General features: G+C 37.8%; 1 protein-coding gene across 1 annotated transcript in view; it reads right to left on the bottom strand.

The window, feature by feature from the left end:
- Positions 1–1658: 1658 nt before the first annotated feature.
- Positions 1659–24046, bottom strand: part of LOC103515001 (RYamide receptor-like) — a 67321-nt gene continuing 44933 nt past the window's right edge. The window contains exon 7 of the mRNA XM_008479923.2: positions 1659–1771. Within this exon, the coding sequence (XP_008478145.1) occupies positions 1659–1771 (113 nt within the window). The remainder of the gene's footprint in view (positions 1772–24046) is intronic.

Below are 24046 nucleotides of genomic sequence, written 5' to 3'. Positions count from 1 at the left end.
TCTATTTATGGGAGAATTAATAAATAGATAAATAATAATAAGATAAGAAGAAGAAAAAATAACTACACAGTGTTTCTATTTATGGGAGAATTAATAAATAGATAAATAATAATAAGATAAGAAGAAGAAAAAATAATGAATGAATGAATGAAAGAATTGAAAAGGAAAGGAGGAGAAGAAAATGTAAAAATAAAATAAGAAGAAAGAATGAAAAAAGAATAGAATTTCCAACACCAAACTTTGTTCATTCACACAATGTTGTGTGAATTTTTCAAATACTTACCATCTGTTTTTCCTTCTCTATAAGATGATTGATTTTGAAGTGTTTCCCTTAATGCCTTAAGCTCAGCGAAAATTTTGACTTCATTATTTTAGTAACGTCTTGTTCTTTTATTGACTTCTCCTCTTCCTTAATCTTTCTTCTTTCATTTGTTTCCATCAGTCGGCTGAGTTGGCCCCCATATTTTCTTTTTCTCCTGCTTCCTTCCATTCAAATTTATTTATTGAAAAATTTCGAATAGGTACCTACCTATTTAGAATATTTAGATTGTATGCCATTTATTTTTAAATTTGGATTTGAAGTTTGAATTGCTATATTTGGCAATCAAATTTATTTATTGAAAAATTTCGAATAGGTACCTACCTATTTAGAATATTTAGATTGTATGCCATTTATTTTTAAATTTGGATTTGAATTTTGAATTGCTATATTTGGCAATCAAGTTTTTTCCACCCTCAAAACTTTTCTTTTCTCTATCACAGCATCATCGTAAGCCACGAAACTAATTTTCCGTTACACCCTGTATGCTTTTCAAAGTCACCCGGTAGTTTTCGGTAAATGATGGCTTTCCAATGAGAGTAGAGGGGATAAACAATTATTTATCGGACGCCAGGGAATTTCGCCCGAAATTTTCCGCCCCAGTAAGCAGCTTTCTAATCTCCCTTTGAACTTCGGAACGTGGAAATTTTCGAGTGTAAAATTTCCATTTATGGCTCAGCAAATTATGTATGCTCTGACGTCACACCATATGGGCATTGGATTCAGAGAAGATAATCGAAATAATTATCTATCTGAAAGAAAACAATGCAATACCAGTCAATAAGGACCCCACCGTTGAATACATAGCAAATGTCAGGAAATCTATCAATGGATCATGCATGTTGTAATTATCTATTTTTGATATTAAAATTGGAAATAATAATAAAATGGAAAGAAATTGTTGTTCTTTCATTGATTTTATGACTTGACTTGGAATTGAACCATCAACCTGGTAGGTACGAAATCCAAACCCTGGCAGGTATAACCCAACGAATTTGTGAGAGTTATTAATGATTTTGAAATTTGTGGTTAATAAAAATTAAAGAAGAAGAAATCAGGTAAAGATTTTGAAAATAAAGACCAGAAAAAAAAAGGAATAATAATAGAAGAATAAAAATTGATTTTTTTAATGATTGTCTAAAACTCTGTATAGTTTTATTTGGACAGCATTCAGCAGAAAAGAACCATCCATAATGGGAATTGCCTTATAAATGGCTCTTTTTTGATTAACGCTGTTCATAATGAATTGAAGGGAGGATTAATAAATTGCATAGATTTATAACGAAGTTATTTACTTGAGTTTAAGAAAGTGTCATTTTCAAATACCTACCTATTTATTTTACTGAATGAACAGCGTGAAGAGCGTGAACGGAGCCCAGCTGAGAAGGTAAACGAAGGCGATGCAGGACAGGATGAGCATTGTGCGACGATTCCGCCGAACTTCGCGCCGAGCTGAAAAAAGAGGAAGTAAAGAGAATCTTAAATTATAAAATCAAGATCCATTCACTCGTTCATAGTTCCACACTGATCGCTCTATCTCAAGAATCACAAGACCTAGAAAGCTGAAATTTGATAGGACTATTCCTTTTATGCTCTAGGTGTGCAATAAGAAAGGATTTTGCGAAAATCTAAACCGATCCTGAGATATGATCAATTTTTGATCGATAAAATCTTCATAAGAAATACACAGAGTGCAGAGACTGCGGGAGAGAAATGTGTCTTTGTGGGATGGGTGTGGTGTGTGATTGTGTGTGTGGTGTGGTGTGATAGGTGTGTGTGTGGTGTGATGGGTTTGTGTGTGTGGTGTGATGGGTGTGTTTCTAGAAGCCTTTTCTACAAGTTTGGCCATGCCTCGGGATGAACTAGCGGGATTCCGGAGCGAAGCGACGGAATTCAGCTAGTAACTTTGTAATACATTTTATTACTTTTCTTATCCTATAGTATTTTCTTAGAGGTTGGACAGAGGGAACTGTAAACTGCTGAGGTCTTATCGTCCGGAAATCAAAGAAAAAAAAAAACAGGATTCTCCATTCAGGATAAAATCCGCCCCGGACGGTAATCGAACCCGCGGCCTAGCGCTTACAAGGCAGACGTGCTACCTGCAACCAAGCTAACTAGGCTGGGGAGAATAACTTTTCATCTAGGTATGACTAGGACCAGCCTAGTTCGATTAGGTACCGCGTCTGCGATTCCCGCAGAAACAGATAAGGTTCGTTCTTGGAACGGCTAACTTTCTTCTATCTTTTCACAGGAAATATGTTGGGATACAAACGAGAAAAGAAAAATAGAGTGGGAGATAGATAGAAGGATTGAGAGGGAGAGAAAGAAAGAGCGGTAGAAAAAGGAAGCGAGAGAGAGTAAAAACCTGAAAAAGATTTGCCTAACATGATGTTACTGTGGTAATCCGCGTCACTTATTTCTAGCCTTAACAAAACAGGCTAAGCCTTAGCCTGTTAACAAAACAGTCTTAGCCTGTTTTCTTTTATTACATCTGCGTCAAAAAAGATCATGTTTCTTTCTCCTTTTCGGTTCTGTCCTTTCTTTTCTCTGTATTTTAAGTTGTCCTCTTCTTTCAAGTCTTCTTGTTATTTCATCTTGTTCATTATATCATTTCTCGTCCTCTTTATATCCTTTCTCGTCCTCCTCTTTTTCTTCTTTTTTTTATATTTTTTACTTTTTGTCTTTGTGTTCTTCTATGTTTCGTCGTTCTGTTCATCTCCCTTTTGATCGTCGCTTCGTCTCCGTCTTCTTCTTCTTCTTCTTCTTTGTCCCTTACTTCTTCTTCTTCGTCTACTTTTTTTTCTCATTCTTCGCTATGGAAGCAAGAAAATTTCACTTTTTTGTTACTTTTTTCTGTCTTGTTTTCAATATGTTTTTTCCCCACTGTGAAAAGGAACGAATTTTTGCATGAGTGCCTTTGAGCCTCTTTTTTTACGTCCCTTAAATTCTTGCTTTCTCTCTTCTACTTTCTGTTCATTTTGGTCAAAGCTTCACTCTAGTAAGGATTTTTTTTTTTCAACATTTATTTTTTCATTTCTTCTTCTTCTTCTTCTTCTTCTTCTTCTTCTTCTTCTTCTTCTTCTTCTTCTTCCTTTTTTATTTCCTTTTTTTTTCATGTTACTTTTTTTGTGGTTTCGTATGCTTTGCTGTTTCTTTTTCCTATTTGTTCCACACACAAAAAAAAAACTTTCTAGGGGCTCTCTTTTTTTAGATTTTTTCTCTTTTTTTGTACTTTATTATTTTCCTCTCTCCCTCGGTTTCCTTTATTTTCTCTTGTTTCTTGCTTTTTCCTCTGCATTCATTTCCTTTCTTTGGTTTTCCTTTTACCCTTCTTGGCATCTTTTCATTACGTTTTCTAATCCTTTTGTTTTTCAAGTCTTCAGGGGGATGGTTTAGTAGTGTTAGGTCGGTGACGTGCCAATTTACGTTGGTAATTGGGACTCCGTTAATTTCTCTCCTTAACTCTTCTCTTTCTTTTTTTCTCTCAACCCGTTTTTTTATAATTTCTTCTTCGTCGTCTTTTTTCTTTTTCTTCTTCCTTTTCTTTTTATTCTTCTTCTTCTTCAACTCTTCTCGTTTTCCTTGCTTTTTTTTCGCTCTCTTTATAATTTTCTCTAAAAGCCTTTCTAAATTCTGTTACCATTTGCGCATTAATTATTTTTGTCCCCCGTTCCTTTTTAATCTTTTGTTACCTAACCGTACCAGGTGGGCTTTAAAATGCTGTTCACGATTAGATTTAACATTTTTGAGCCAGCCTAGTTACCTTGAAGAATATATTATGACGCGCGCGTTTACCTTTTAAGTGCTATTAGTGGGTTGCGGGTTCCATTCCCTCCTGATGGGATGTATTTCTTCTTCAACTCTTCTCGTTTTCCTTGCTTTTTTTTCGCTCTCTTTATAATTTTCTCTAAAAGCCTTTCTAAATTCTGTTACCATTTGCACATTAATTATTTTTCTCCTTTTTCCGCCCCGTTCCTTGTTAATCTTTTGTTACCTAACGCCATACCAGGTGGGCTTTAAAATGCTGTTCACGATTAGATTTAACATTTTTGAGCCAGCCTAGTTATCTTGGAGAGTATATTGTATATTGCGTATACCTTGGAGAGTATACCTTTTAAGTGCTATTATTAGGTTGCGGGTTCCATTCCCTCCTGATGGGATGTATTTAATTCTAAACATATTTTGTAAATTGTTTATTTGCATCAATTATAGATTACAATATTGCAAGGGTATATACATGCACAAAAGAAAGTGTAAACTGGAAAACTCTGCCAGTTCTGAGCCCATTTAGGTATGTTTTAAATTTTTAGTAGGGTGGTATTAGGTATTGGACAAAGTAATAAATGGATGCAAACTTCCCCATACTATAAGAGAGTCATCTCTCTTGTCTTGTGGGTAAAGTGTTCTTGGTTCGTTCTTAGAACGCCTGGCTTTCTCCTATACTGTCTTCCTTCTATGTTCGATTTCGGAACAATAAGACCTTGGCAGTTACAGTTCCCGCTATCAAAACTCTTATTTGGAACTCATCTCAGGTATATCAAATCTCTTAACAAAGATTTTTTTTCTTCAACTAAAATTATTTTAATTGGGGATAAGATTCTAATGGCGGCGGGATGATGATGTCTGTGACGGATGCGGTGTTTTGTGAAGAATGGAGGAAGGTTATGCGATTATTCCCCCAGGGCATATTAGTAATAATTATACTATAAGTGTTCTATTTGTTTTACCTATTAGTTAGAGCCTCTCTATCTGAATCAAACATATCGTTTAGAATGTTTAGAGTTTAGAGTTTAGATTGTTTGAATTCTTTCATAAAAAATAGGTAGGTAGGTAAAATTTATTCTCTTCAGTGGTTAGATCTAAATTTTAGGCAAAATAAATTGCAGTTACAGTTCCCGCTATCAAAACTCTTATTTGTTCTTATTGGAACTCATCTCAGGTATATCAAATCTCTTAACAAAGATTTTTTTTCTTCAACTAAAATTATTTTAATAGGGGATAATGGTGGACCCTTATCTGTGGAATACACAGAATCACGCCTTGGGTGGGAATCGAACCTGCAATATTCATCAGATCATCACTAAAATGTTTGTACCTACTTACCTAGATATAATTTGAGACTTCATCTTTCATGAATAGAAGTGTGTAGGTACACACATAGTCACACATATATTATGTCGATTCACATCGAACGACGGCCGACAACACCCTAAGAAAGTAAATTTTGCAGAGATAAAAGGACCTATTCCGAATCGAACCATTGAACTTTAGATGCAAAGTTTACTTTACTACTCTGTCTACCTTTCTTTTTTTGTAATATGGCGTAAAATTCAGTAACTAATTGCTCGTTTTTGAAATTATTCCAAGAAATTGTACGACAACCAACAAAATTAGGGCAACAGCCTTTACCTACTATATTATATTATCTACCTATAGATTTAAATTGCATTTACCTGTATTTTATTATACGTAATTGTAATTACGTATTTCAAAGAGAATTTAGCCTCCCTCTCTCTCTCTCGTTATATTTTGCTCTCTTCACACTTTCACTTAATTATTTGACTAGAGCCATTGTGAATATTCACAAGTACCTACCTCAGATGGATGGACTCTTGTGAAACAGCTCTTGAAGTGTTTTGAGGTTTTTTGCCTTTCCTTTTTTCACATTTTGCCTTCTCCTCCCTTTTTCCTTTTTATTTTTGTCCCTCCACTTTCTTTCTTTTCTGTTTCTGTTGTCCTCCCCTTTTCTTCTTCTATTTTTGCCTCATTTGCTCTTTCCTCCTTATCCTTCTTTGCCTGTCCTCCTCCTCCTCCTTTTTCTTCTTTTATTTTTGCCTCATTTTCTACTTCTCCTTTTTTCTTGGTCCCTTTTATTCTTCTCCTCCTTTTTGTTACCTTTCCTTCTCCTCCTTTCTTTTTGCCATTGTCCTTTTCTTATTCTCCTCCTTCCTTCTCGCTATTCTTGTTCTTCTTGACTCTTTTATTGTCCTTTTTGTTGAAAAGGTAAGGATGATGTTTGCCAACCGAAGAATAATACATGAGGATTTGCTTGCTTATCCTTCTTTTCCTCCTCCTCCTCTTCCTTTTGCTTCTTTCTTCTTCTTCCTCCTCTTCTTCTTCTTTCTTCTTTTTGGTCTTGTATTTTATTTATTTCCCATGTAAACTTGTCACCGTGAATTCTCTCTCTCCATACCTTTCCTTCTTCGTCTTGATCTTCTTTTCCTTCCTTTTCTTCTTCTATTTTTGCCTCATTTGCTCTTTCCTCCTTGTCCTTCTTTGCCTGTCCTCCTCCTCCTCCTTTTTCTTCTTTTATTTTCGCCTCATTTTCTACTTCTCCTTTTTTCTTGGTCCCTTTTATTCTTCTCCTCCTTTTTCTTACCTTTCCTTCTCCTCCTTTCTTTTTGCCTTTGTCCTTGTCTTATTCTCCTCCTTCCTTCTCGCTATTCTTGTTCTTCTTGTCTCTTTTATTGTCCTTTTTGTTGAAAAGGTAAGGATGAGGTATGCCAACCGAAGAATAATACATGAGGATTTGCTTGTTTATCCTTCTTTTCCTCCTCCTCCTCCTCCTCTTCTTTTTGCTTCTTTCTTCTTCTTCCTCCTCTTCTTCTTCTTTCTTTTTAGTCTTGTATTTTATTTATTTATTTCCCATGTAAAATTGTCACCGTGAATTCTCCATACCTTTCCTTCTTCGTCTTCTTCTTTTTCTTCTTCTTTATCCTTTCCTTCTTGTTCTTTTCTTTTCATTTCGTACACACACTCGTATGTAGGTATAGGTACTTTATTTCTCATGTAAAGTAAAAAAGTCGTCATTTTCACGTTGTATTATGATGTGGGTTATTCCTACATTGGTTATTATTTTTTATCTTTTCTTTCTTTTTTTTAAGAGGTTTGACAGAGGGAACTGTAACTGCTATGGTCTTATCGTCCCGAAATCGAGGAGAGAAGGAAGACAGGATAGGAGAAAGCCAGCCGTTCCGAGAACGAACATTATCCCATCAGGATAAAATCCGCCCCGGGCGGGAATCGAACCCGCGGCCTAGCGCTTACAAGGCAGACGCACTACCAACCAAGCTAACTAGGCTGGCAAAGTGTGCCGTTACATAAGCTTAAAAGGTCAAATGAGATGTAAGTCGAACCCTTTTAATTAGCCAATCACTTCTCTCTTCGATTTCGGGACGATAAGACCATAGCAGTTACAGTTCCCTCTGTCAAACCTCTTTAAAAAAAAAGAAAGATGTAAGTCGAACCCTTTTAATTAGCCAATCACGTAATAATATTGTTCTATTTTACGTCATCGACGGCATAAATCGACCTGACCTACTTTTTTTTAACTACTACATTAGACGCATGTGGTCTCTATCCTGTCTTCCTTCTCTCTTCGATTTCGGGACGATAAGACCATAGCAGTTACAGTTCCCTCTGTCAAACCTCTTAAAAAAAAGTGCTGTCTTTAGTGCTAATGGCTTCAAAAGCCCCCCTCCTTTGAGGCGCTTAATTTTACACACAGACATGTGGTCTGTGTCGTAGCATGCCCATCCCGTAGTATGGCCCTCATCAGATGGGCGATAAGAGACACAATATTTGGAAAGGCCGATTCATCGATTCGTGTCATCATAACCACATATGGTTATATGATGATGATTTTTTTTAAAGGTCGAAAAATCTTTTTTCAACCCTACATATAACACAACAGTTGCAAAACATTCAAACAGATGTGACCCGAAAAAAGGTTACAAGTAAATACAGGTATTATGTACCATAAATAGGTACATAGTTAAACATAGATATTATGTGCCATAAATACATAGGTAAATATAGGTACCATAGGATAAATACATAGGTATATTAGGTACCTGATACTGTTCCATAAAAAGGACAAAAATATGGTTTCCCTTTTACCTTTCTTCCTAAGAGCTTTCGTACAAAGTGTTTTTATTTCCCATTTCAGAAGGGATAATATGAAGGGAAACAAGAAGAAGAAAAGGGAGAATGTGACGTGGTTGATGCTTGACGCCTTTTGTACAAAGACATTATTTCAAAAGAGATCTTTATGAAATTCCTTTCCCACATCTTCCCTGTCATAAAATCATGAAACTACTCTCGCCCGCGTGAGCTTCCTACGTAAAATTTTCAACATAGGGAGAAAGAAGAGGAAGAGAAGAAGATAAGGAGTAAGAAGAGAAGAAGAAGAAAGAAGAAGGAGGAGAAGAAGAAGAAGAAGGAAAAGAGATGAGGGAGAAGAATTGAATAGCATCTAAGAAAGAGGAGGAGGGGATTAGGAGAAGTTAAAGAAAAGGAAGAACAAGAGAACAGTTGATAATATAATAATATAAATTCCTTCCTTAATCGTTTTAACGACTATCTTCCCACGATGTTCCTTTCTCCTTCCCCCTTTTTCTCTTCTCCTCCTCCTTCCTTTCCTTCTTCTTCCTTTTCCTCCTTCCCTTCCTTCTTCTTCCTTTTCCTCCTTCCTTTCTCCTCCTCCTTCCTTTCCTTCTTCTTCCTTTTCCTCTCCTTCCTTTCCTTCTTCTTCCTTTTCCTCTCCTTCCTTTCCTTCTTCTTCCTTTTCCTCCTTCCTTTCCTTCTTCTTCCTTTTCTTCCTTTCTTTCCTTCTTCTTCCTTTTCTTCCTTTCTTTCCTTCTTCTTCCTTTTCTTCCTTTCTTTCCTTCTTCTTCCTTTTCCTCCTTCCTTAATCCTTTCCTTCTTCTTCCTTTTCCTCCTTCCTTTCCTTCTTCCTCCATTTCCTCCGTTCTTTCCTTCTTCTTCCTTTTTCTCCTTTCTTTCTTTTCTCCCCAAGTTTCTGCTTCTCTACTCTTTTTCCTTCAAGTCCTTCAGTCTCTGGTATCGTCTTCTTTTTCTCCACCCTCTTCTTCTTCTTTATTCTTCTTCTCCTCCTCCAATTTCTTCTACTTCGTTTCTTTATGGTTTCCAAAACTTTAAGCAACGTTGAGTGAGGTTGGTACCCGGATGGGTGACCTGGGTAATCGCGTGTTGGTGGGTTTTCCCGACCGTCCCAACTCCGTCTAGGTGAAGTTAATGTGAGGAGACAGGTAGTTTGTTATACCTATAACATACCTAAATACTCGTATACATAGGTACCTACATCATGTGGTCTGTGTCGTAGCATGCCCATCCCGTAGTATGGCCCTCATCAGATGGGCGATAAGAGACACAATATTTGGAAAGGCCGATTTATCGATTCGTGTCATCATAACCACATATGGTTATGATGATGATTTTTTTTTTAAAGGTCGAAAAATCTTTTTTCGACCCTACATATAACACAACAGTTGTTGCAAAACGTTCGAACAGATGTGACCCGAAAAAAGGTTACAAGTAAATACAGGTATTATGTACCATACAGGTATTATGTTTATGGTACATAATACCTGTATAAATACAGGTATTATGTACCATAAATAGGTATATAGTTAAACATAGATATTATATATGTGCCATAAATACATAGGTAAATATAGGTACCATAGGATAAATACATAGGTATAGGTACCTGATACTGTTCCATAAAAAGGACAAAAATATGGTTTCCTTTTTACCTTTCTTCCTAAGAGCTTTCGTACAAAGTGTTTTTATTCTCCATTTTAGAAGGGATAATATGAAGGGAAACAAGAAGAAGAAGAAGAAAGAAGAAGGGAAAGAAGAAAAAACAGGGATAAAAAAGAGGGGAGACACAGAGAGGGAGGAAAAAGGATTAAAAGATGGGGAAATGTTAGGGGTAAATCCAGGGAAGAGGGATTTTTAGAAGGAGGGAAAAATGAGAGAGAGAGAGAAAACAAGGAGTTGTGTGGTATGGGGTACAATGACGTCATGAAAAAGCAGTATATATCCTTCTTTTTTTCGCAACCTTTTCATTCCAAAGGGAAAAATTGAAAGAAAAAAATAATGAGAGGGAAAAAATGGATAAAAAGGAAATGTAGACGTAGAAAAGGGATTTTTTTTTTTACAGTCAAATTACGAAAAAAGAGAGAGAGAGAGAGAGAGAGAGAGAGAGAGAGAGAGAGAGAGAGAGAGAGAAAACAAGGAGTTGTGTGGTATGGGGTACAATGACGTCATGAAAAAGCAGTATATATCCTTCTTTTTTTCGCAACCTTTTCATTCCAAAGGGAAAAATTGAAAGAAAAAAATAATGAGAGGGAAAAAATGGATAAAAAGGAAATGTAGACGTAGAAAAGGGATTTTTTTTTTTACAGTCAAATTACCTAGGTCCAACAGTGCAGTTTGTAAGTTACTGGATTCATAATCGAGAGGCCTGTGGTTCGAATCCCAGCGGCATCAAATAAGTGACAGGTCTGACCAGGTCGCAGTGACTTTTTTTTTAATTGTCCACACTTTATTGATAATAAGATTAAGCAATTACAGACAATGATATACCTATATAAAATACCTGATATTATAGATGAAAATAAGAGTAGGTACCTACCTATGTTAAGTTTCCTAAATAATATCAGGCCTATTATCTATCTTGTTGTACGAATACATTGTCACTGTGACATTGGGCGTTTAATATAGCCGATGGCCCTACTTATACCAAATAAGTGACATTCGAGGTAAGGGAAATACAATTTGAGGTTTGATAGAGCTATCTGTAACAACTGAGGAGTTATCGTCCTAAAATCGAAGATGAAAGAAGGACAGGATAAAAGATAGTCAGCCTGAGAACAAACATCATGTTTATGGCTTATGCGGAGATTGCGGAGGAGGAATTTTGTCTCGAGCGAGAATCGAACCCACAACCTAGAGGTTACAAGGCGTGCATCCCACCTTCCAAACTTGGGAAGTTACTTTACAAGTAGGTAACTGTAATTAAACTCGCATGAAGAGGTAAATCCTCTGATGTACGAAAAACTTCACCACAGGCCAGACAGGTACAAGTTACACCTGATCAGGTCGCCTGTCACGTTTACCTGATAGTGTGTGTGCTCCTTAGGTATCAGGTAGACCTGACAGACGGACCTTTTCAGCCGTACCTGCCAGCTCTACCTGATAGTGAGTGGCCTCAGAAGACATGATGTTGTACCTACCTGGTTCTTTCGACCCCAAACTATAACTAAGATGACCCTTTGGGGAGTAAAAGGTCGATGATCCAAAACACAAAAAGGGAGGGAAAAAAACATGAAATGTGGGGAAACACAACATTTTCATCCCGCCGCCATTCTTGAGATTATTAATTAATATTACTTTTGTGCTCGTTGTTTTGTTAACACAGAGCTGTTGTCATGCAAATCAGATTTCAATATGGCGGCGGGGGGTGATTCTAATGGCGGCGGGATGATGATGTCTGTGACGGATGCGGTGTTTTGTGAAGAATGGAGGAAGGTTATGCGATTATTCCACAGGGCATATTAGTAATAATTATACTATAGTGCTCTATTTGTTTTACCTATTAGTTAGAGCCTCTCTATCTGAATCAAATATATCGTTTAGAATGTTTAGACTGTTTAGAGTTTAGATTGTTTGAATTCTTTCATAAAAAATAGGTAGGTAAAATTTATTCTCTTCAGTGGTTAGATCTAAATTTTAGGCAAAATTGTAAAGATGTGTACACACATAGTCACACATATATTATGTCGATTCACATCGAACGACGGCCGACAACTATATGAAGGTATGAACACACCCTACGAAAGTAAATTTTGCAGAGATTATAGGTAGGTACCTATTCCGAATCGAACCATTGAACTTTAGATGCAAAGTTGACTTTACTACTCTGTTGACCCTTAATTTGTAATATGGCGTAAAATTCAGTAACAAATTGCTCGTTATTGAAATTCCAAGAAATTGTACGACAACCAACAAAATTAGGGCAACAGCATTTACCTACTACCTATATTATAATATTATTTACCTATTTAAATTGCATTTACCTGTATTTTATTATACGTAATTGTAATTACGTATTTCAAAGAGAGTTTTGGAAAGTAGCCGTTTTCAGGTAGTTGTAGGGGGACAACTACAAATGATGGAAGAAAACGGATTGCATGTGTGTGTTGGGGCATGAAAGGAGACCAAGTTGAAAAAAATTCATCATAATCAGTTAAGTTTAGCCGGAGATATTTGACTTTGAAAAACGTCAAATTTTTCATCATTTTCTGCTGCTGCTAACGACAACCAACAAAATTAGGGCAACAGCATTTACCTACTACCTATATTATAATATTATTTACCTATTTAAATTGCATTTACCTGTATTTTATTATACGTAATTGTAATTACGTATTTCAAAGAGAGTTTTTTCGAATTTTGCCTCCTGAGAGCGCACTCGCGAATTTCAAGAACCCTAAAAGAGATACAAAAGTATTGCACATTGCATATCTACTTCCGAACCCTCTCGAGATTTCTCGTTACTTGTATTGGCCCTTGTTGCCCCTTCATTTTCCAAACAACCCCTTCCACTGGGACAATCTTCAAGTAAAACTTCTTTCAATCGAAAAGCTCTTTGCAGAACTTGCGTTATGTTTCCCAGGTGTCTTTGTCAGGGCCGTATTCGGGGGGAGGGGGGGGGGTTGTCCCAAAGATTCCAAGGGTGATGTACCAGGGGGTAGATGCTCCAAATTTTCGGAGTCCGCCCCATAGTGAAGGAGCGAAAATTAATTATATGTAGGGCGGACTCCAAAAATTTTGGAGTATCCTGGAGCATCCAGTTTTTGGCCTCTTGGACCCCCCCCCCTCAATAAAGTCCCGAATGCTGGCCTGGTCTTTGTATTACTTTGCAATATTGGAAAATTTTATGGTACCCTTAGAAAGCTTTACGGTCTTACAAAGTTTATAGTTTTGTAATTTGCAGAGTATCTAATCACTTACTCTCGAAGATGAATTTGTGTTTTCTTCGGAACCCATTTGGTTCGGAACTTGCAGGTGATTACCTCTTCTTTTGGAGGATATAGGCCGTAGGGAATAGTAAATTTATCTTAAAGGGAAATTGACCCATTTTCTTACTATAGCAGTTACACAGTGAGGATAGCAGTTACACAGTGAGGACAGCAGTTACACAGTGAGGATAGCAGTTACACAGTGAGGATAGCAGTTACACAGTGAGGATAGCAGTTACACAGTGAGGATAGCAGTTACACAGTGGTTCGTACACACACTCGTATGTAGGTATAGGTACTTTATTTCTCATGTAAAGTAAAAAAGTTGTCATTTTCACGTTGTATTATGATGTGGGTTATTCCTATATTAGGTACATACATTGGTTATTATTTTATCTTTTCTTTCTTTTTTTTTAAGAGGTTTGACAGAGGGAACTGCAACTACTAAGGTCTTATCGTTCCGAAAATCGAAGAGACAAGGAAGACAGGATAGGAGAAAGCCAGCCGTTACGAGAACGAACATTGTCCCATCAGGATAAAAATCCGCCCCGGGCGGGAATCGAACCCGCGGCCTAGCGCTACTTTATCTTTCACTTTTTTTTTTTAATACCTGACCAACATTTTGAGTTTCGTTTATACTTTTAGTTTGATAACTATGCAGCTATAATAGGGAGCGCGCAGCGCGACCGTATTTTTTATTATGTTCTACAAGTTCGGTCATGACTCGGGATGAACCAGCTCCGGAGCGAAGCGACGGAATTCAGCTAGTAATAATTAAATAAAAAATCAGGGGAACAAGATGCTCATCATGAAACATGAAAATACACATAGAAAAGTGTGCCGTTACATAAGCTTTTGATAACAGTTTTACACAGTGAGGATAGCAGTTACACAGTGAGGATAGCAGTTACACAGTGAGGATAGCAGTTACACAGTGAGGATAAATCTGCTATTAAACAAAAGGCACTTGTGAAGCACTAGGGTGGCCCTTCTTTTTCGAATAGGATAGCAGTTACACAGTGAGGATAGCAGTTACACAGTGAGGATAGCAGTTACACAGTGAGGATAGCAGTTACACAGTGAGGATAAACCTGCTATTAAACAAAAGGCACTTGTGAAGCACTAGGGTAGCCCTTCTTTTTCGAAAGTTCGGAATTGAGACACCCTGTTCCCTGTAGAATTTGCGACGTAGAATATAAAATCGTAAACAATACCTCACCTCGCTGTTTCTACCACTTCATCTCTTTTGTCTATCGTTATAATTTGTACCTCTCTAGCCAATCCTACCTTGTTTACCTTGTCCGCAGTTTCTACCTCTCGTACCTTTTAAATTACCCTTTTCTTCTTAGTAGAATATAAAATCGTAAACAATACCTCACCTCGCTGTTTCTACCACTTCATCTCTTTTGTCTATCGTTATAATTTGTACCTCTCTAAGCCAATCCTACCTTGTTTACCTTGTCCGCAGTTTCTACTTCTCGTAATACCTACCTTTTTAATTACCCTCTTCTTCTTGTCCCCAGCATCGCTATTTCTACCGCAACATTCCTCTCTCATTTTTCCTACCGCATCATTTTAGCCATCATTTATACCCCCCCCTCCTATCTGAAATTCTATCGAACGTAGGGCCATTCACAGCCCAGCTCGGCTCTGGGGCCTCCAAGAATAGGCCCCTTCTCGATTTTTTTTATCAACCTTTATACCTACATATTTGCCTTTTCCCGTGTTCAGACGGGGTCGGCATATATCGTCAGCCTCTCAATCACCCCTAGGGTGTGAAATGTCCTAGTATTTTCTTAACATTTATTAATTTGTAAAGTTGAACTCAGACTGATCCAAATATTCTCTGGCTCCACAATCCTACAATTCATCGTGCCTCATCATATACATCTAATAGAAGTACCTACCTACATCACAATCACAGGGTGGTTGCGTTGGGCTGACATTTGGTTTTGGCTACAAAAATGTTACGCCTGCACGCCCTTCGCACTCAACCTTTGCTATTTCTTTAGCAAGGGAAATTTCAGGCAGGCATATTCCCTGTTTAAATTCCCCCAGCCAGACCAAGCTAGTCTACTCCCTTTTTAAAGTCCCCGAGTCAGATAGGGCCACAGATGAACGGCCCTATAAACGACCCCGATCTCACGAATCCCACCTCTCTTTTACCTTTTGTTCGTACTTCGCCATTTCTACCTCTCTCATACCTTTCGTTTCGGAACGATGACGTCATTGCGAGGAAAACAATTTTATTTTTCAGACGTCATGACGTGCGAGTGGTTTTGACTTTTCAGGGCGGCTACACACCGGAGGAGAATTTGCTTCTTGTACCAACCTCTGTAAATACTCTTGTCCCCAGCATCGCTATTTCTACCGCAACATTCCTCTCTCATTTTTCCTACCGCATCATTTTAGCCATCATTTATACCCCCCCCCTCCCCCTATCAGAAATTCTATCGAACGTAGGGCCATTCACAGCCCAGCTCGGCTCTGGGGCCTCCAAGAATAGACCCCTTCTCGATTTTTTTTTTTTTTTTTATCAACCTTTATACCTACATATTTGCCTTTTCCCGTGTTCAGACGGGGTCGGCATAAATCGTCAGCCTCTCAATCACCCCTAGCGTGTGAAATGTCCTAGTATTTTGTTACCATTTATTAATTTGTAAAGTTGAACTCAGACTGATCCAAATATTCTCTGGCTCCACAATCCTACAATTTATTCATCGTGCCTCATCATATACATCTAATAGATGTACCTACCTACATCACAATCACAGGGTGGTTGCGTTGGGCTGACATTTGGTTTTGGCTACAAAAATGTTACGCCCGCACGCCCTTCGCACTCAACCTTTGCTATTTCTTTAGCAAGGGAAATTTCAGGCTGGTATAGGTACTCCCTGTTTAAATTCCCCCAGCCAGACCAAGCTAGTCTACTCCCTTTTTAAAGTCTCCGAGCCAGATAGGGAGGGCCAGAGATGAACGGCCCTATAAACGGCCCCGATCTCACGAATCCCACCTCTCTTTTACCTTTTGTTCGTACTTCGCCATTTCTACCTCTCTCATACCTTTTGTTTCGGAACTATGACGTCATTGCGAGGAAAACAATTTTATTTTTCAGACGTCATGACGTGCGAGTGGTTTTGACTCTTCAGGGCGGCTACACACCGGAGGAGAATTTGCTTCTTGTACCAACCTCTGTGGTGCAGTAGCGGAGGCATCTGAAGGTTGGTGGTTCGAGTCCAAGTCAAGCCATAAGATTTAACGTTGTGTTTTAAGTTTAAGCAAGGAATGACATTTGTGACGAGCATTTATGCTTAACACAATTAAAATTCCTTTTGGTTCTCGTTCTTGCCGATTTAGAAGACAACTTCCGTGGCCGAGTGGGTATCACTCGAGGCTTGCACGCCGGAGGTCCCGGGTTTGATTCCCGGTGGGGACGAAGTTTTTTCGGCCCTGTGTGCGGAGTTTGTGGTGCACTCAGCCTCGTGAGGACAATTAAGTATAGTTCATCCAGATCAATGTGACAGCAATGAGTCATCAACCCAAAATGGAAATCCCTACATTGTTGCAATTCAGATAAAGGTCTATTTTTGATAAACTCTCTCTTTTAAAATGCAGAGGTAGCTCTAAGTTCAGAGGTTTGATTCCAGACAGGTAAGGTGGATATCGCCTTACCTGACTTTGTTTCACTGTCGGAGGAAGCACTGTGCAATATAGCTTTCCCTTTTAGAGATTCTCTACCATTGCACATGTGACATGTTTGGCAACAATGCCTATTTTTTTGCTGTCACATTGATCTGGACACACTATAGCTATTTTAATCGAGCAGCGACCATGGCAGTGACGGAGTTACTAATGTAAAAAATAAAGAAAAAAAAAATGAAATATGGAATTATACGAAAAATGAGATAAGGGACAGTTTGTCGCTCGGTTGTCACTTATGGGTTGTTTAAAAATACGGGCAGCCAGCCTAGTTAGTTTGTAGTGCGTCTGCCTTGTAAGCGCTATGCCGCAGGTTCAATCCCCGACCGGGGCGGATTTTATCCTGAAGGGATAATGTTCGTTCTCGGAACGGCTGGCTTTATCCTATCCTGTCTTCTTTCTTCCTTCGATTTTGGGACGATATATAAGATATGGGCTGTTCGATATCCACAAAAGTTGTGAAAAGGCCCTAACACACATAAATTCATAAAACTGACTTCTTTACGTTCTTTTGTCCTATCGTGTGAAGCTGGCTTTAGTTTGACTTATTTTTGTTCATTTACAACAGAACTACTATCGTGTGATGCTGGCTTTAGTTTTTAATTAACTTTCAGCATCTTGTCAACCTGGTGACGCCATTGTTAAGTCTTTTGTATGTAAGTTTGTGCTTTTAATTAATTAATTAAAGCCAAAAGTTTTTGCCTCTATTTTTGATTCGAGAAGGATGGGGGAGGGTAAACTTTCGGCAGTTTTGAGTCTTTTGTGTGTGGCAGCCAGCCTAGTAAGGTTGGAGGGCACGTCTGCCTTGTAAGCGCTAGGCCGCAGGTTCAATCCCCGACCGGGGCGGATTTTATCCTGAAGGGATAATGTTCGTTCTCGGAACGGCTGGCTTTCTCCTATCCTGCCTTCTTTCTTCCTTCGATTTTGGGACGATAAAATTATAAGATACTAGCTGAATTCCGTCGCTTCGCTCCGGAATCCCGCTAGTTCATCGCGAGGCATGGCCAAACTTGTGGAAAAGGCATGGCCGAACTTGTAGTTATCAAACTAAAAACATAAACGAAACTCAAATATTAGGCGAGCGAGGAAAAGTTTTCTCTCCCGCAGTCTCTGCACTCTGTGTATTTCTTATGGAGATTTCAGCGATCAAAAATTGATCATATCTCAGGATCGGTGTAGATTTTCGCAAAATCCTTTCTTATTGCACACCCAGACCATAAAAGGAATATTCCTACCAAATTTAAGCTTTCTAGGTGTTGTGGTTCTCGAGATAGAACGATCAGTGTGTGAACTATGAAATGTGAATGAGTGAATGGATCTCGTTCTTATAATATAAGACTAGCTGAATTCCGTCGCTTCGCTCCGGAATTGTTGCAATTGAGGTAAAGGTCTATTTTTGATAAACTCTCTCTTCTAAAATGCAGAGGTAGCTCTAAGTTCAGAGGTTGGATTCCAGAACAGGTAAGGTGGATATCGCCTTACCTGACTTTGTTTCACTGTCGGAGGAAGCACTGTGCAATATAGCTTTCCCTTTTAGAGATTCTCTACCATTGCACATGTGACATGTTTGGCAACAATGCCTATTTTTTTGCTGTCACATTGATCTGGACACACTATAGCTATTTTAATCGAGCAGCGACCATGGCAGTGACGGAGTTACTAATGTAAAAAATAAAGAAAAAAAAAATGAAATATGGAATTATACGAAAAATGAGATAAGGGACAGTTTGTCGCTCGGTTGTCACTTATGGGTTGTTTAAAAATACGGGCAGCCAGCCTAGTTAGTTTGTAGTGCGTCTGCCTTGTAAGCGCTATGCCGCAGGTTCAATCCCCGACCGGGGCGGATTTTATCCTGAAGGGATAATGTTCGTTCTCGGAACGGCTGGCTTTATCCTATCCTGTCTTCTTTCTTCCTTCGATTTTGGGACGATATATAAGATATGGGCTGTTCGATATCCACAAAAGTTGTGAAAAGGCCCTAACACACATAAATTCATAAAACTGACTTCTTTACGTTCTTTTGTCCTATCGTGTGAAGCTGGCTTTAGTTTGACTTATTTTTGTTCATTTACAACAGAACTACTATCGTGTGATGCTGGCTTTAGTTTTTAATTAACTTTCAGCATCTTGTCAACCTGGTGACGCCATTGTTAAGTCTTTTGTATGTAAGTTTGTGCTTTTAATTAATTAATTAAAGCCAAAAGTTTTTGCCTCTATTTTTGATTCGAGAAGGATGGGGGAGGGTAAACTTTCGGCAGTTTTGAGTCTTTTGTGTGTTTTCCGTTGTTTTGTGTCATTTCCATCACTACAAATTTGACATTTCCACCAATTTCACCAAAAATATTGGCGCGAAATTTACGTTTTACCTTTTACCCTATTTATGTTTTTATTTATTTATTTATTTATTCAGTTACATTTGTTCTCCAAACCACTGTGACTTTCTTCTATCCTATTCCCTATTCAAACCTCTTAAAAAAAGACATTGAATATTCATACATTTAGAATTGGAAAACCAGGTTACTTTTTCTAAGCCTTAGATTGAGGCTTGTGGTCTGCAGATTTCCCGGTTGGAAATTAATATTACATGAGACAACGAACAAGGAAATTATAATAGAGAGAGAGAGAGAAATACGCAGTGCGTCTTTATAGCGTGGCAGACAGTGAAGAAAAAGAAGAAGAAGAAGAAGAAGAAGAAGAAAAAGAAGAAGAAGAGGAAGAAGAAGATTCCCCTTTCCTTTTTTTTTTTTTTTTTTTTTTTTTTTTCGGTTACATTTGTTCTCCAAACCACTGTGACTTTCTTCTTTTCTTCTATCCTATTCCCTATTCAAACCTCTTAAAAAAAAGACATTGAATATTCATACATTTAGAATTGGAAAACCATCAGGTTACTTTTTCTAAGCCTTAGATTGAGGCTTGTGGTCTGCAGTTTTCCCGGTTGGAAATTAATATTACATGAGACAACAAACAAGGAAATTATAATAGAGAGAGAGAGAGAGAGAGAGAGAGAGAGAGAGAGAGAGAGAGAGAGAGAGAGAGAAATATACGCAGTGCGTCTTTATAGCGTGGCAGACAGTGAAGAAAAAGAAGAAGAAGAAGAAGAAGTAGAAGAAAAAGAAGAAGAAGAAGAAGAAGAAGAAGAAGAAGAAGAAGAAGAAGAAAATGGGGCAAGTTTTTTATTTCATTTTTTTTATAACAACCTTGACTTTAACAAGAATGTGTTGATGGATATTGGGTATTTTTAGGTTCAGACGGAAGAAGCCTTTGAATTATCAATTTTCAGTTTATCAATTGATTTTTTTTTTCAGTCGTTGAGATGGGTTTGTGAAGGAGTCGTTTTTATGTATGTTCCTTTTCGTAAGGGATTTTTTTTTTTTTTTTACTTTCAATTACAATAAATTTTTACTAGTAGTTACTTACCTACCTATGGTGTATTACAAGTTTTTAATGTCAGTCATCAGACCGTTTTTAAATTTTAAAATAATTCGTGTCTAAGTAATAGTTAATGTGTCGAAGTTTTTACCCATTTTGGGTGGTGCATTGAATGATTGCGTATTGGAATCTTAGTACTTTTGTGCTCTGGTACATGGGTACCCGAGCTATTGGTTGTGAAAAATGACGATTTTTTACATTGTAAGCAAATGTACACTGTTTTATACACATTTTTACTTTCCTTATTTACTTACAGTCTATACTACATATTATTTTTAATGCGTTTTAACATTACGGACAGAAGGTCTTTTGCGCCGTTAAATATTTTTCCTTCCATTCTAAGGTTGATATTTTCATCCCCCAAATTAATTTAAACCATTCTGTTCCAATTCATCCCGGTCTCAGGCATTCTGGAATTTCTGGAGAACCTCACTCTTGGTCAACGTGGTTTTATTTTTTAACATTTGCATGATACAAATTTCTTGACCCCGCCGGGAATCGAACCCGGGTCTACCGCGTGCAAGGCGAGTGCAGTGACCACTACGCCATGGGAGCTGACGTTGAAAGCATATATAGTGGTTAATACTCTCTCCTGGTAATCAAAACAAATCATAAATTATTTGTTGTAAAGCAGAGAGATTTTTCGCAACTTCAGTATTTATCACAGCATTACTAAGAGCTGTCTTTGCAGTCAATTTCCTATTTCAAAAATCTTCTTACACTGGTAATGCTACCACTGGTCGCTTCTCGAATAAAGTAAGTACAAAGCTAGTTAGTAATGCTTTGATATACTCAGTTGTCCTCAAGAGGCTGAGTTTACCCCAAAATTCAAACACAAAGCCAAAAAAACGTCGGAAATCGAACCCGGGGCCCAGTTGTCCTCAAGAGGCTGAGTTTACCCCGAAATTCAAACATAAAGCCAAAAAACGTCGGAAGAACCCGGGGCCTACGGCGTGCAAGCCTAGAGTGATACCCAAAGTTTTAGGTCAACAACAGGTGCTGCACCCTAAGAAACGCTAGACCAAAAATCTAGCAATAAAGGGCAAAATCCATTTTGCTGCAGCAGCAGCAGTAGTCTTTAACTCAGCGGTTTCATGAAACCGGATCCGTATTCTCGGTTTCGAAACCGCGTTTCGAAACAGTTTCATGAGACACATCACTAGAAGGAAAGAGGAAGTGAGGGGAGAAGAGAGAAGTATTTAAGTACATAAGGAAAAAGGTGGACAAGATGGGGAGGAGAAGGAGAAAGAGAGGAGGAGTAGTAGGAGGGGAGAAAGGAAAAAGAAGAAGAAGGAGAAGAAGAAGAAGAATTGAATTGAATTGAAATCTGTTACTTTTATTTTTGATTTTTATACATTAGATAATATACAATACATAGTACATCCCCTAAGCTAACTGAGTGTAACTTCTGGGGAGATGAAGAAGAAGAAATGTTAGAAGGAAATGTTTGGAAATGATAGGGTGAAAACTAAACAAGAAAAAAAAGGAGGTGAAAAGATCATAGAAAGTGATCATTTCAACTACCCCCGATCCCAATTAGGTAGTTGAAATAATCGAGGTTCTATTGTATTTATGAAATTCACAGAATGCCTCTTGCCAGCCTAGTTAGCTTGGGAGGTTACTCGTTTGCTTTGTAAACTCTGAATCGTGGGTTCGATCTCCACCCGGGGTGGATTTTATCCTAAACAGATAAGTTTCGATCTCAGAACAGTTGGTTTTGTTCTATTCTGCGCTCCTTCTCTCTTTGCTTTCGGGACAGTAAGAACTCCGCAGTTACAGTCCTTAGCAGTTACAGTTCCTTCTATCAAACTTTTTTTTTAATTTTAAGGTTGCTTTAGAAATCCAGAACACATCCCGCCACATTGCCCCGTTCCAAGAACATTCGAGGAAGTACGGGAACTCCTCTATCAAAGGCAAAAACGGGAGAGGGTGTGGACGAAGAGAAAATGTCAAAAAGTAAAGAGAGGCAAAATGTGGAGAGAGGACGACGAAAATGAAATAATTTCATTTTCCACACTTTAAATCCTTGGCCTGACGTCACTAACGTGATGACGTCACAAGAGAATGGGAGGGGGAAGAAGATAAAAGCAAATACTTGACTTGAAGGAAGGAAGGACGGGGAAAAAGCAAGCAAAGAAATTAATAGAATGAAGAGTTCCTGGAGGAAAAAAGGACAAAGGAGGAGGGAAAGTAGGATGAGAGAAGAAGGGGAAGAGAAGGAAAAAGAAGACGATAAGGATATGAGAACAACCGGAAGAGAATGATAGAGAAGAAGGAGAGAAAAGTGGAAAAGAAAATGAGAAAAATAAAAGAAAGAGGGTTTGAATAATGAGAAGAAAAAAGAATGAGAAGAAGCTGACGAGGAGAAGGAAAGAAGAAGATAGGGGGAAAAAAAGAAGAAGAGAAAGAAGGAAAGAATAATAAGAAGAAAAAGAATGAGAAAAAGTTTAAAAGAAAAGGAGAAGGAAATAGTGATGATTCTGCCCAAGCATGGATATCGGCTGGACATGGTTACTCTGTGTTTGGTACGTAGCTCTTGCTTTGTTCTGTATTTTATGTATATCCTACTAATCTCATAGTGTAGTGTACCTACTAATCTCATAACCCTATTCTTCGACCATGACCTCACAAATCTTTGCTATTACTTTTACATGAAAGATGAATTTTTTATTAGTGGAATTTTTAAAAATTTTCTTCTAATACATATTCTTAGCATTTTCTTATTGGGACTTTGAAAATATTAATCAGCAAAAAAGTTATGGCCATTCAGGGAGGTAAATATTCTCTTTTTTTTAATTTAAGCAAGGGTCTATTGTAATTTATTTTTGAAAATATTGTACCAAATACATGAGACCTTGCTTAGACTGCGGGAGTAAAGGGACTTTTCAGTCTCATTCTGGCAGTATAAGCAGGGTATATTCTATTCTATATCCTTTGAAAAAATAGAACCTCCATACGATGACTATACGTATGTATCAATCTGCATAAGAATGTACACAAAAAGGCCAAAGTGGCTGAGGTGTAAGGCAACCTTAACTTAAAGGGAAAATGCTACTGTTCAAATCTGCATTAAAAAAACTATGTGTTCCATCGCCCTTTTTAGTTCGTAGCAATGAAACAGTTGCTAGATTAGACTCGCGTAGTCCGTGTCGTGGCATGCCCATTTCGTATGCTCTTAGAGTATTTACTCATTAAGTATGGCTTTCGTCAGGTTGATTAAAATGGGGCAACTTTGTGCAATAGGAATATTCTAAACTTTGCCCAATCCTTGGGAATCTGTTGTTGAGTCTGATTGGCAACCAACATGAAGACAATAGTGACTAATGTAATACTTACTTCATAGAAGGAAATGTTTGGAAATGATAGGGTGAAAAATAGGTAAATAAGAAGAAGGAAGGAAAGAGAAGAAGAAGAAGAAGAAGACAATATTAAAGAAAGTAAAAACCGGAGAGGAAGGAAAAGGAAGAGATAAAGGAGGATACAACAAAACTTGAAAGTGCACGGATTGGAGGAGAGAGGGAGAGAGAGAGAGAGAGAGAGAGGAGTGGATAAAGAGGTAGAGAGGGAAGTAAAAAACTCAACGATATTATTATTATTATTATTAGTTTCGAAAAAAAAATACAATTTAATACAATTTTATGACTTAACTTTGAACTTTTCAGAAAAATGAAAAAGAGAGAGAGTTGAAGAAAATGTTTTCTATTCCCCCCCCCCCTCTCTCTTCCCCGCCCCAATTTTCATTTTAAAAAAAAAAAGAAGGAAAGAAAAC

Source organism: Diaphorina citri, unplaced genomic scaffold (genome assembly GCF_000475195.1).
Source record: "Diaphorina citri unplaced genomic scaffold, Diaci psyllid genome assembly version 1.1 scaffold46, whole genome shotgun sequence".
Taxonomy (NCBI): domain Eukaryota; kingdom Metazoa; phylum Arthropoda; class Insecta; order Hemiptera; family Psyllidae; genus Diaphorina; species Diaphorina citri.
Note: the sequence above shows the minus strand (reverse complement) of the source record. Positions and strands in the feature narration are given on the sequence as shown.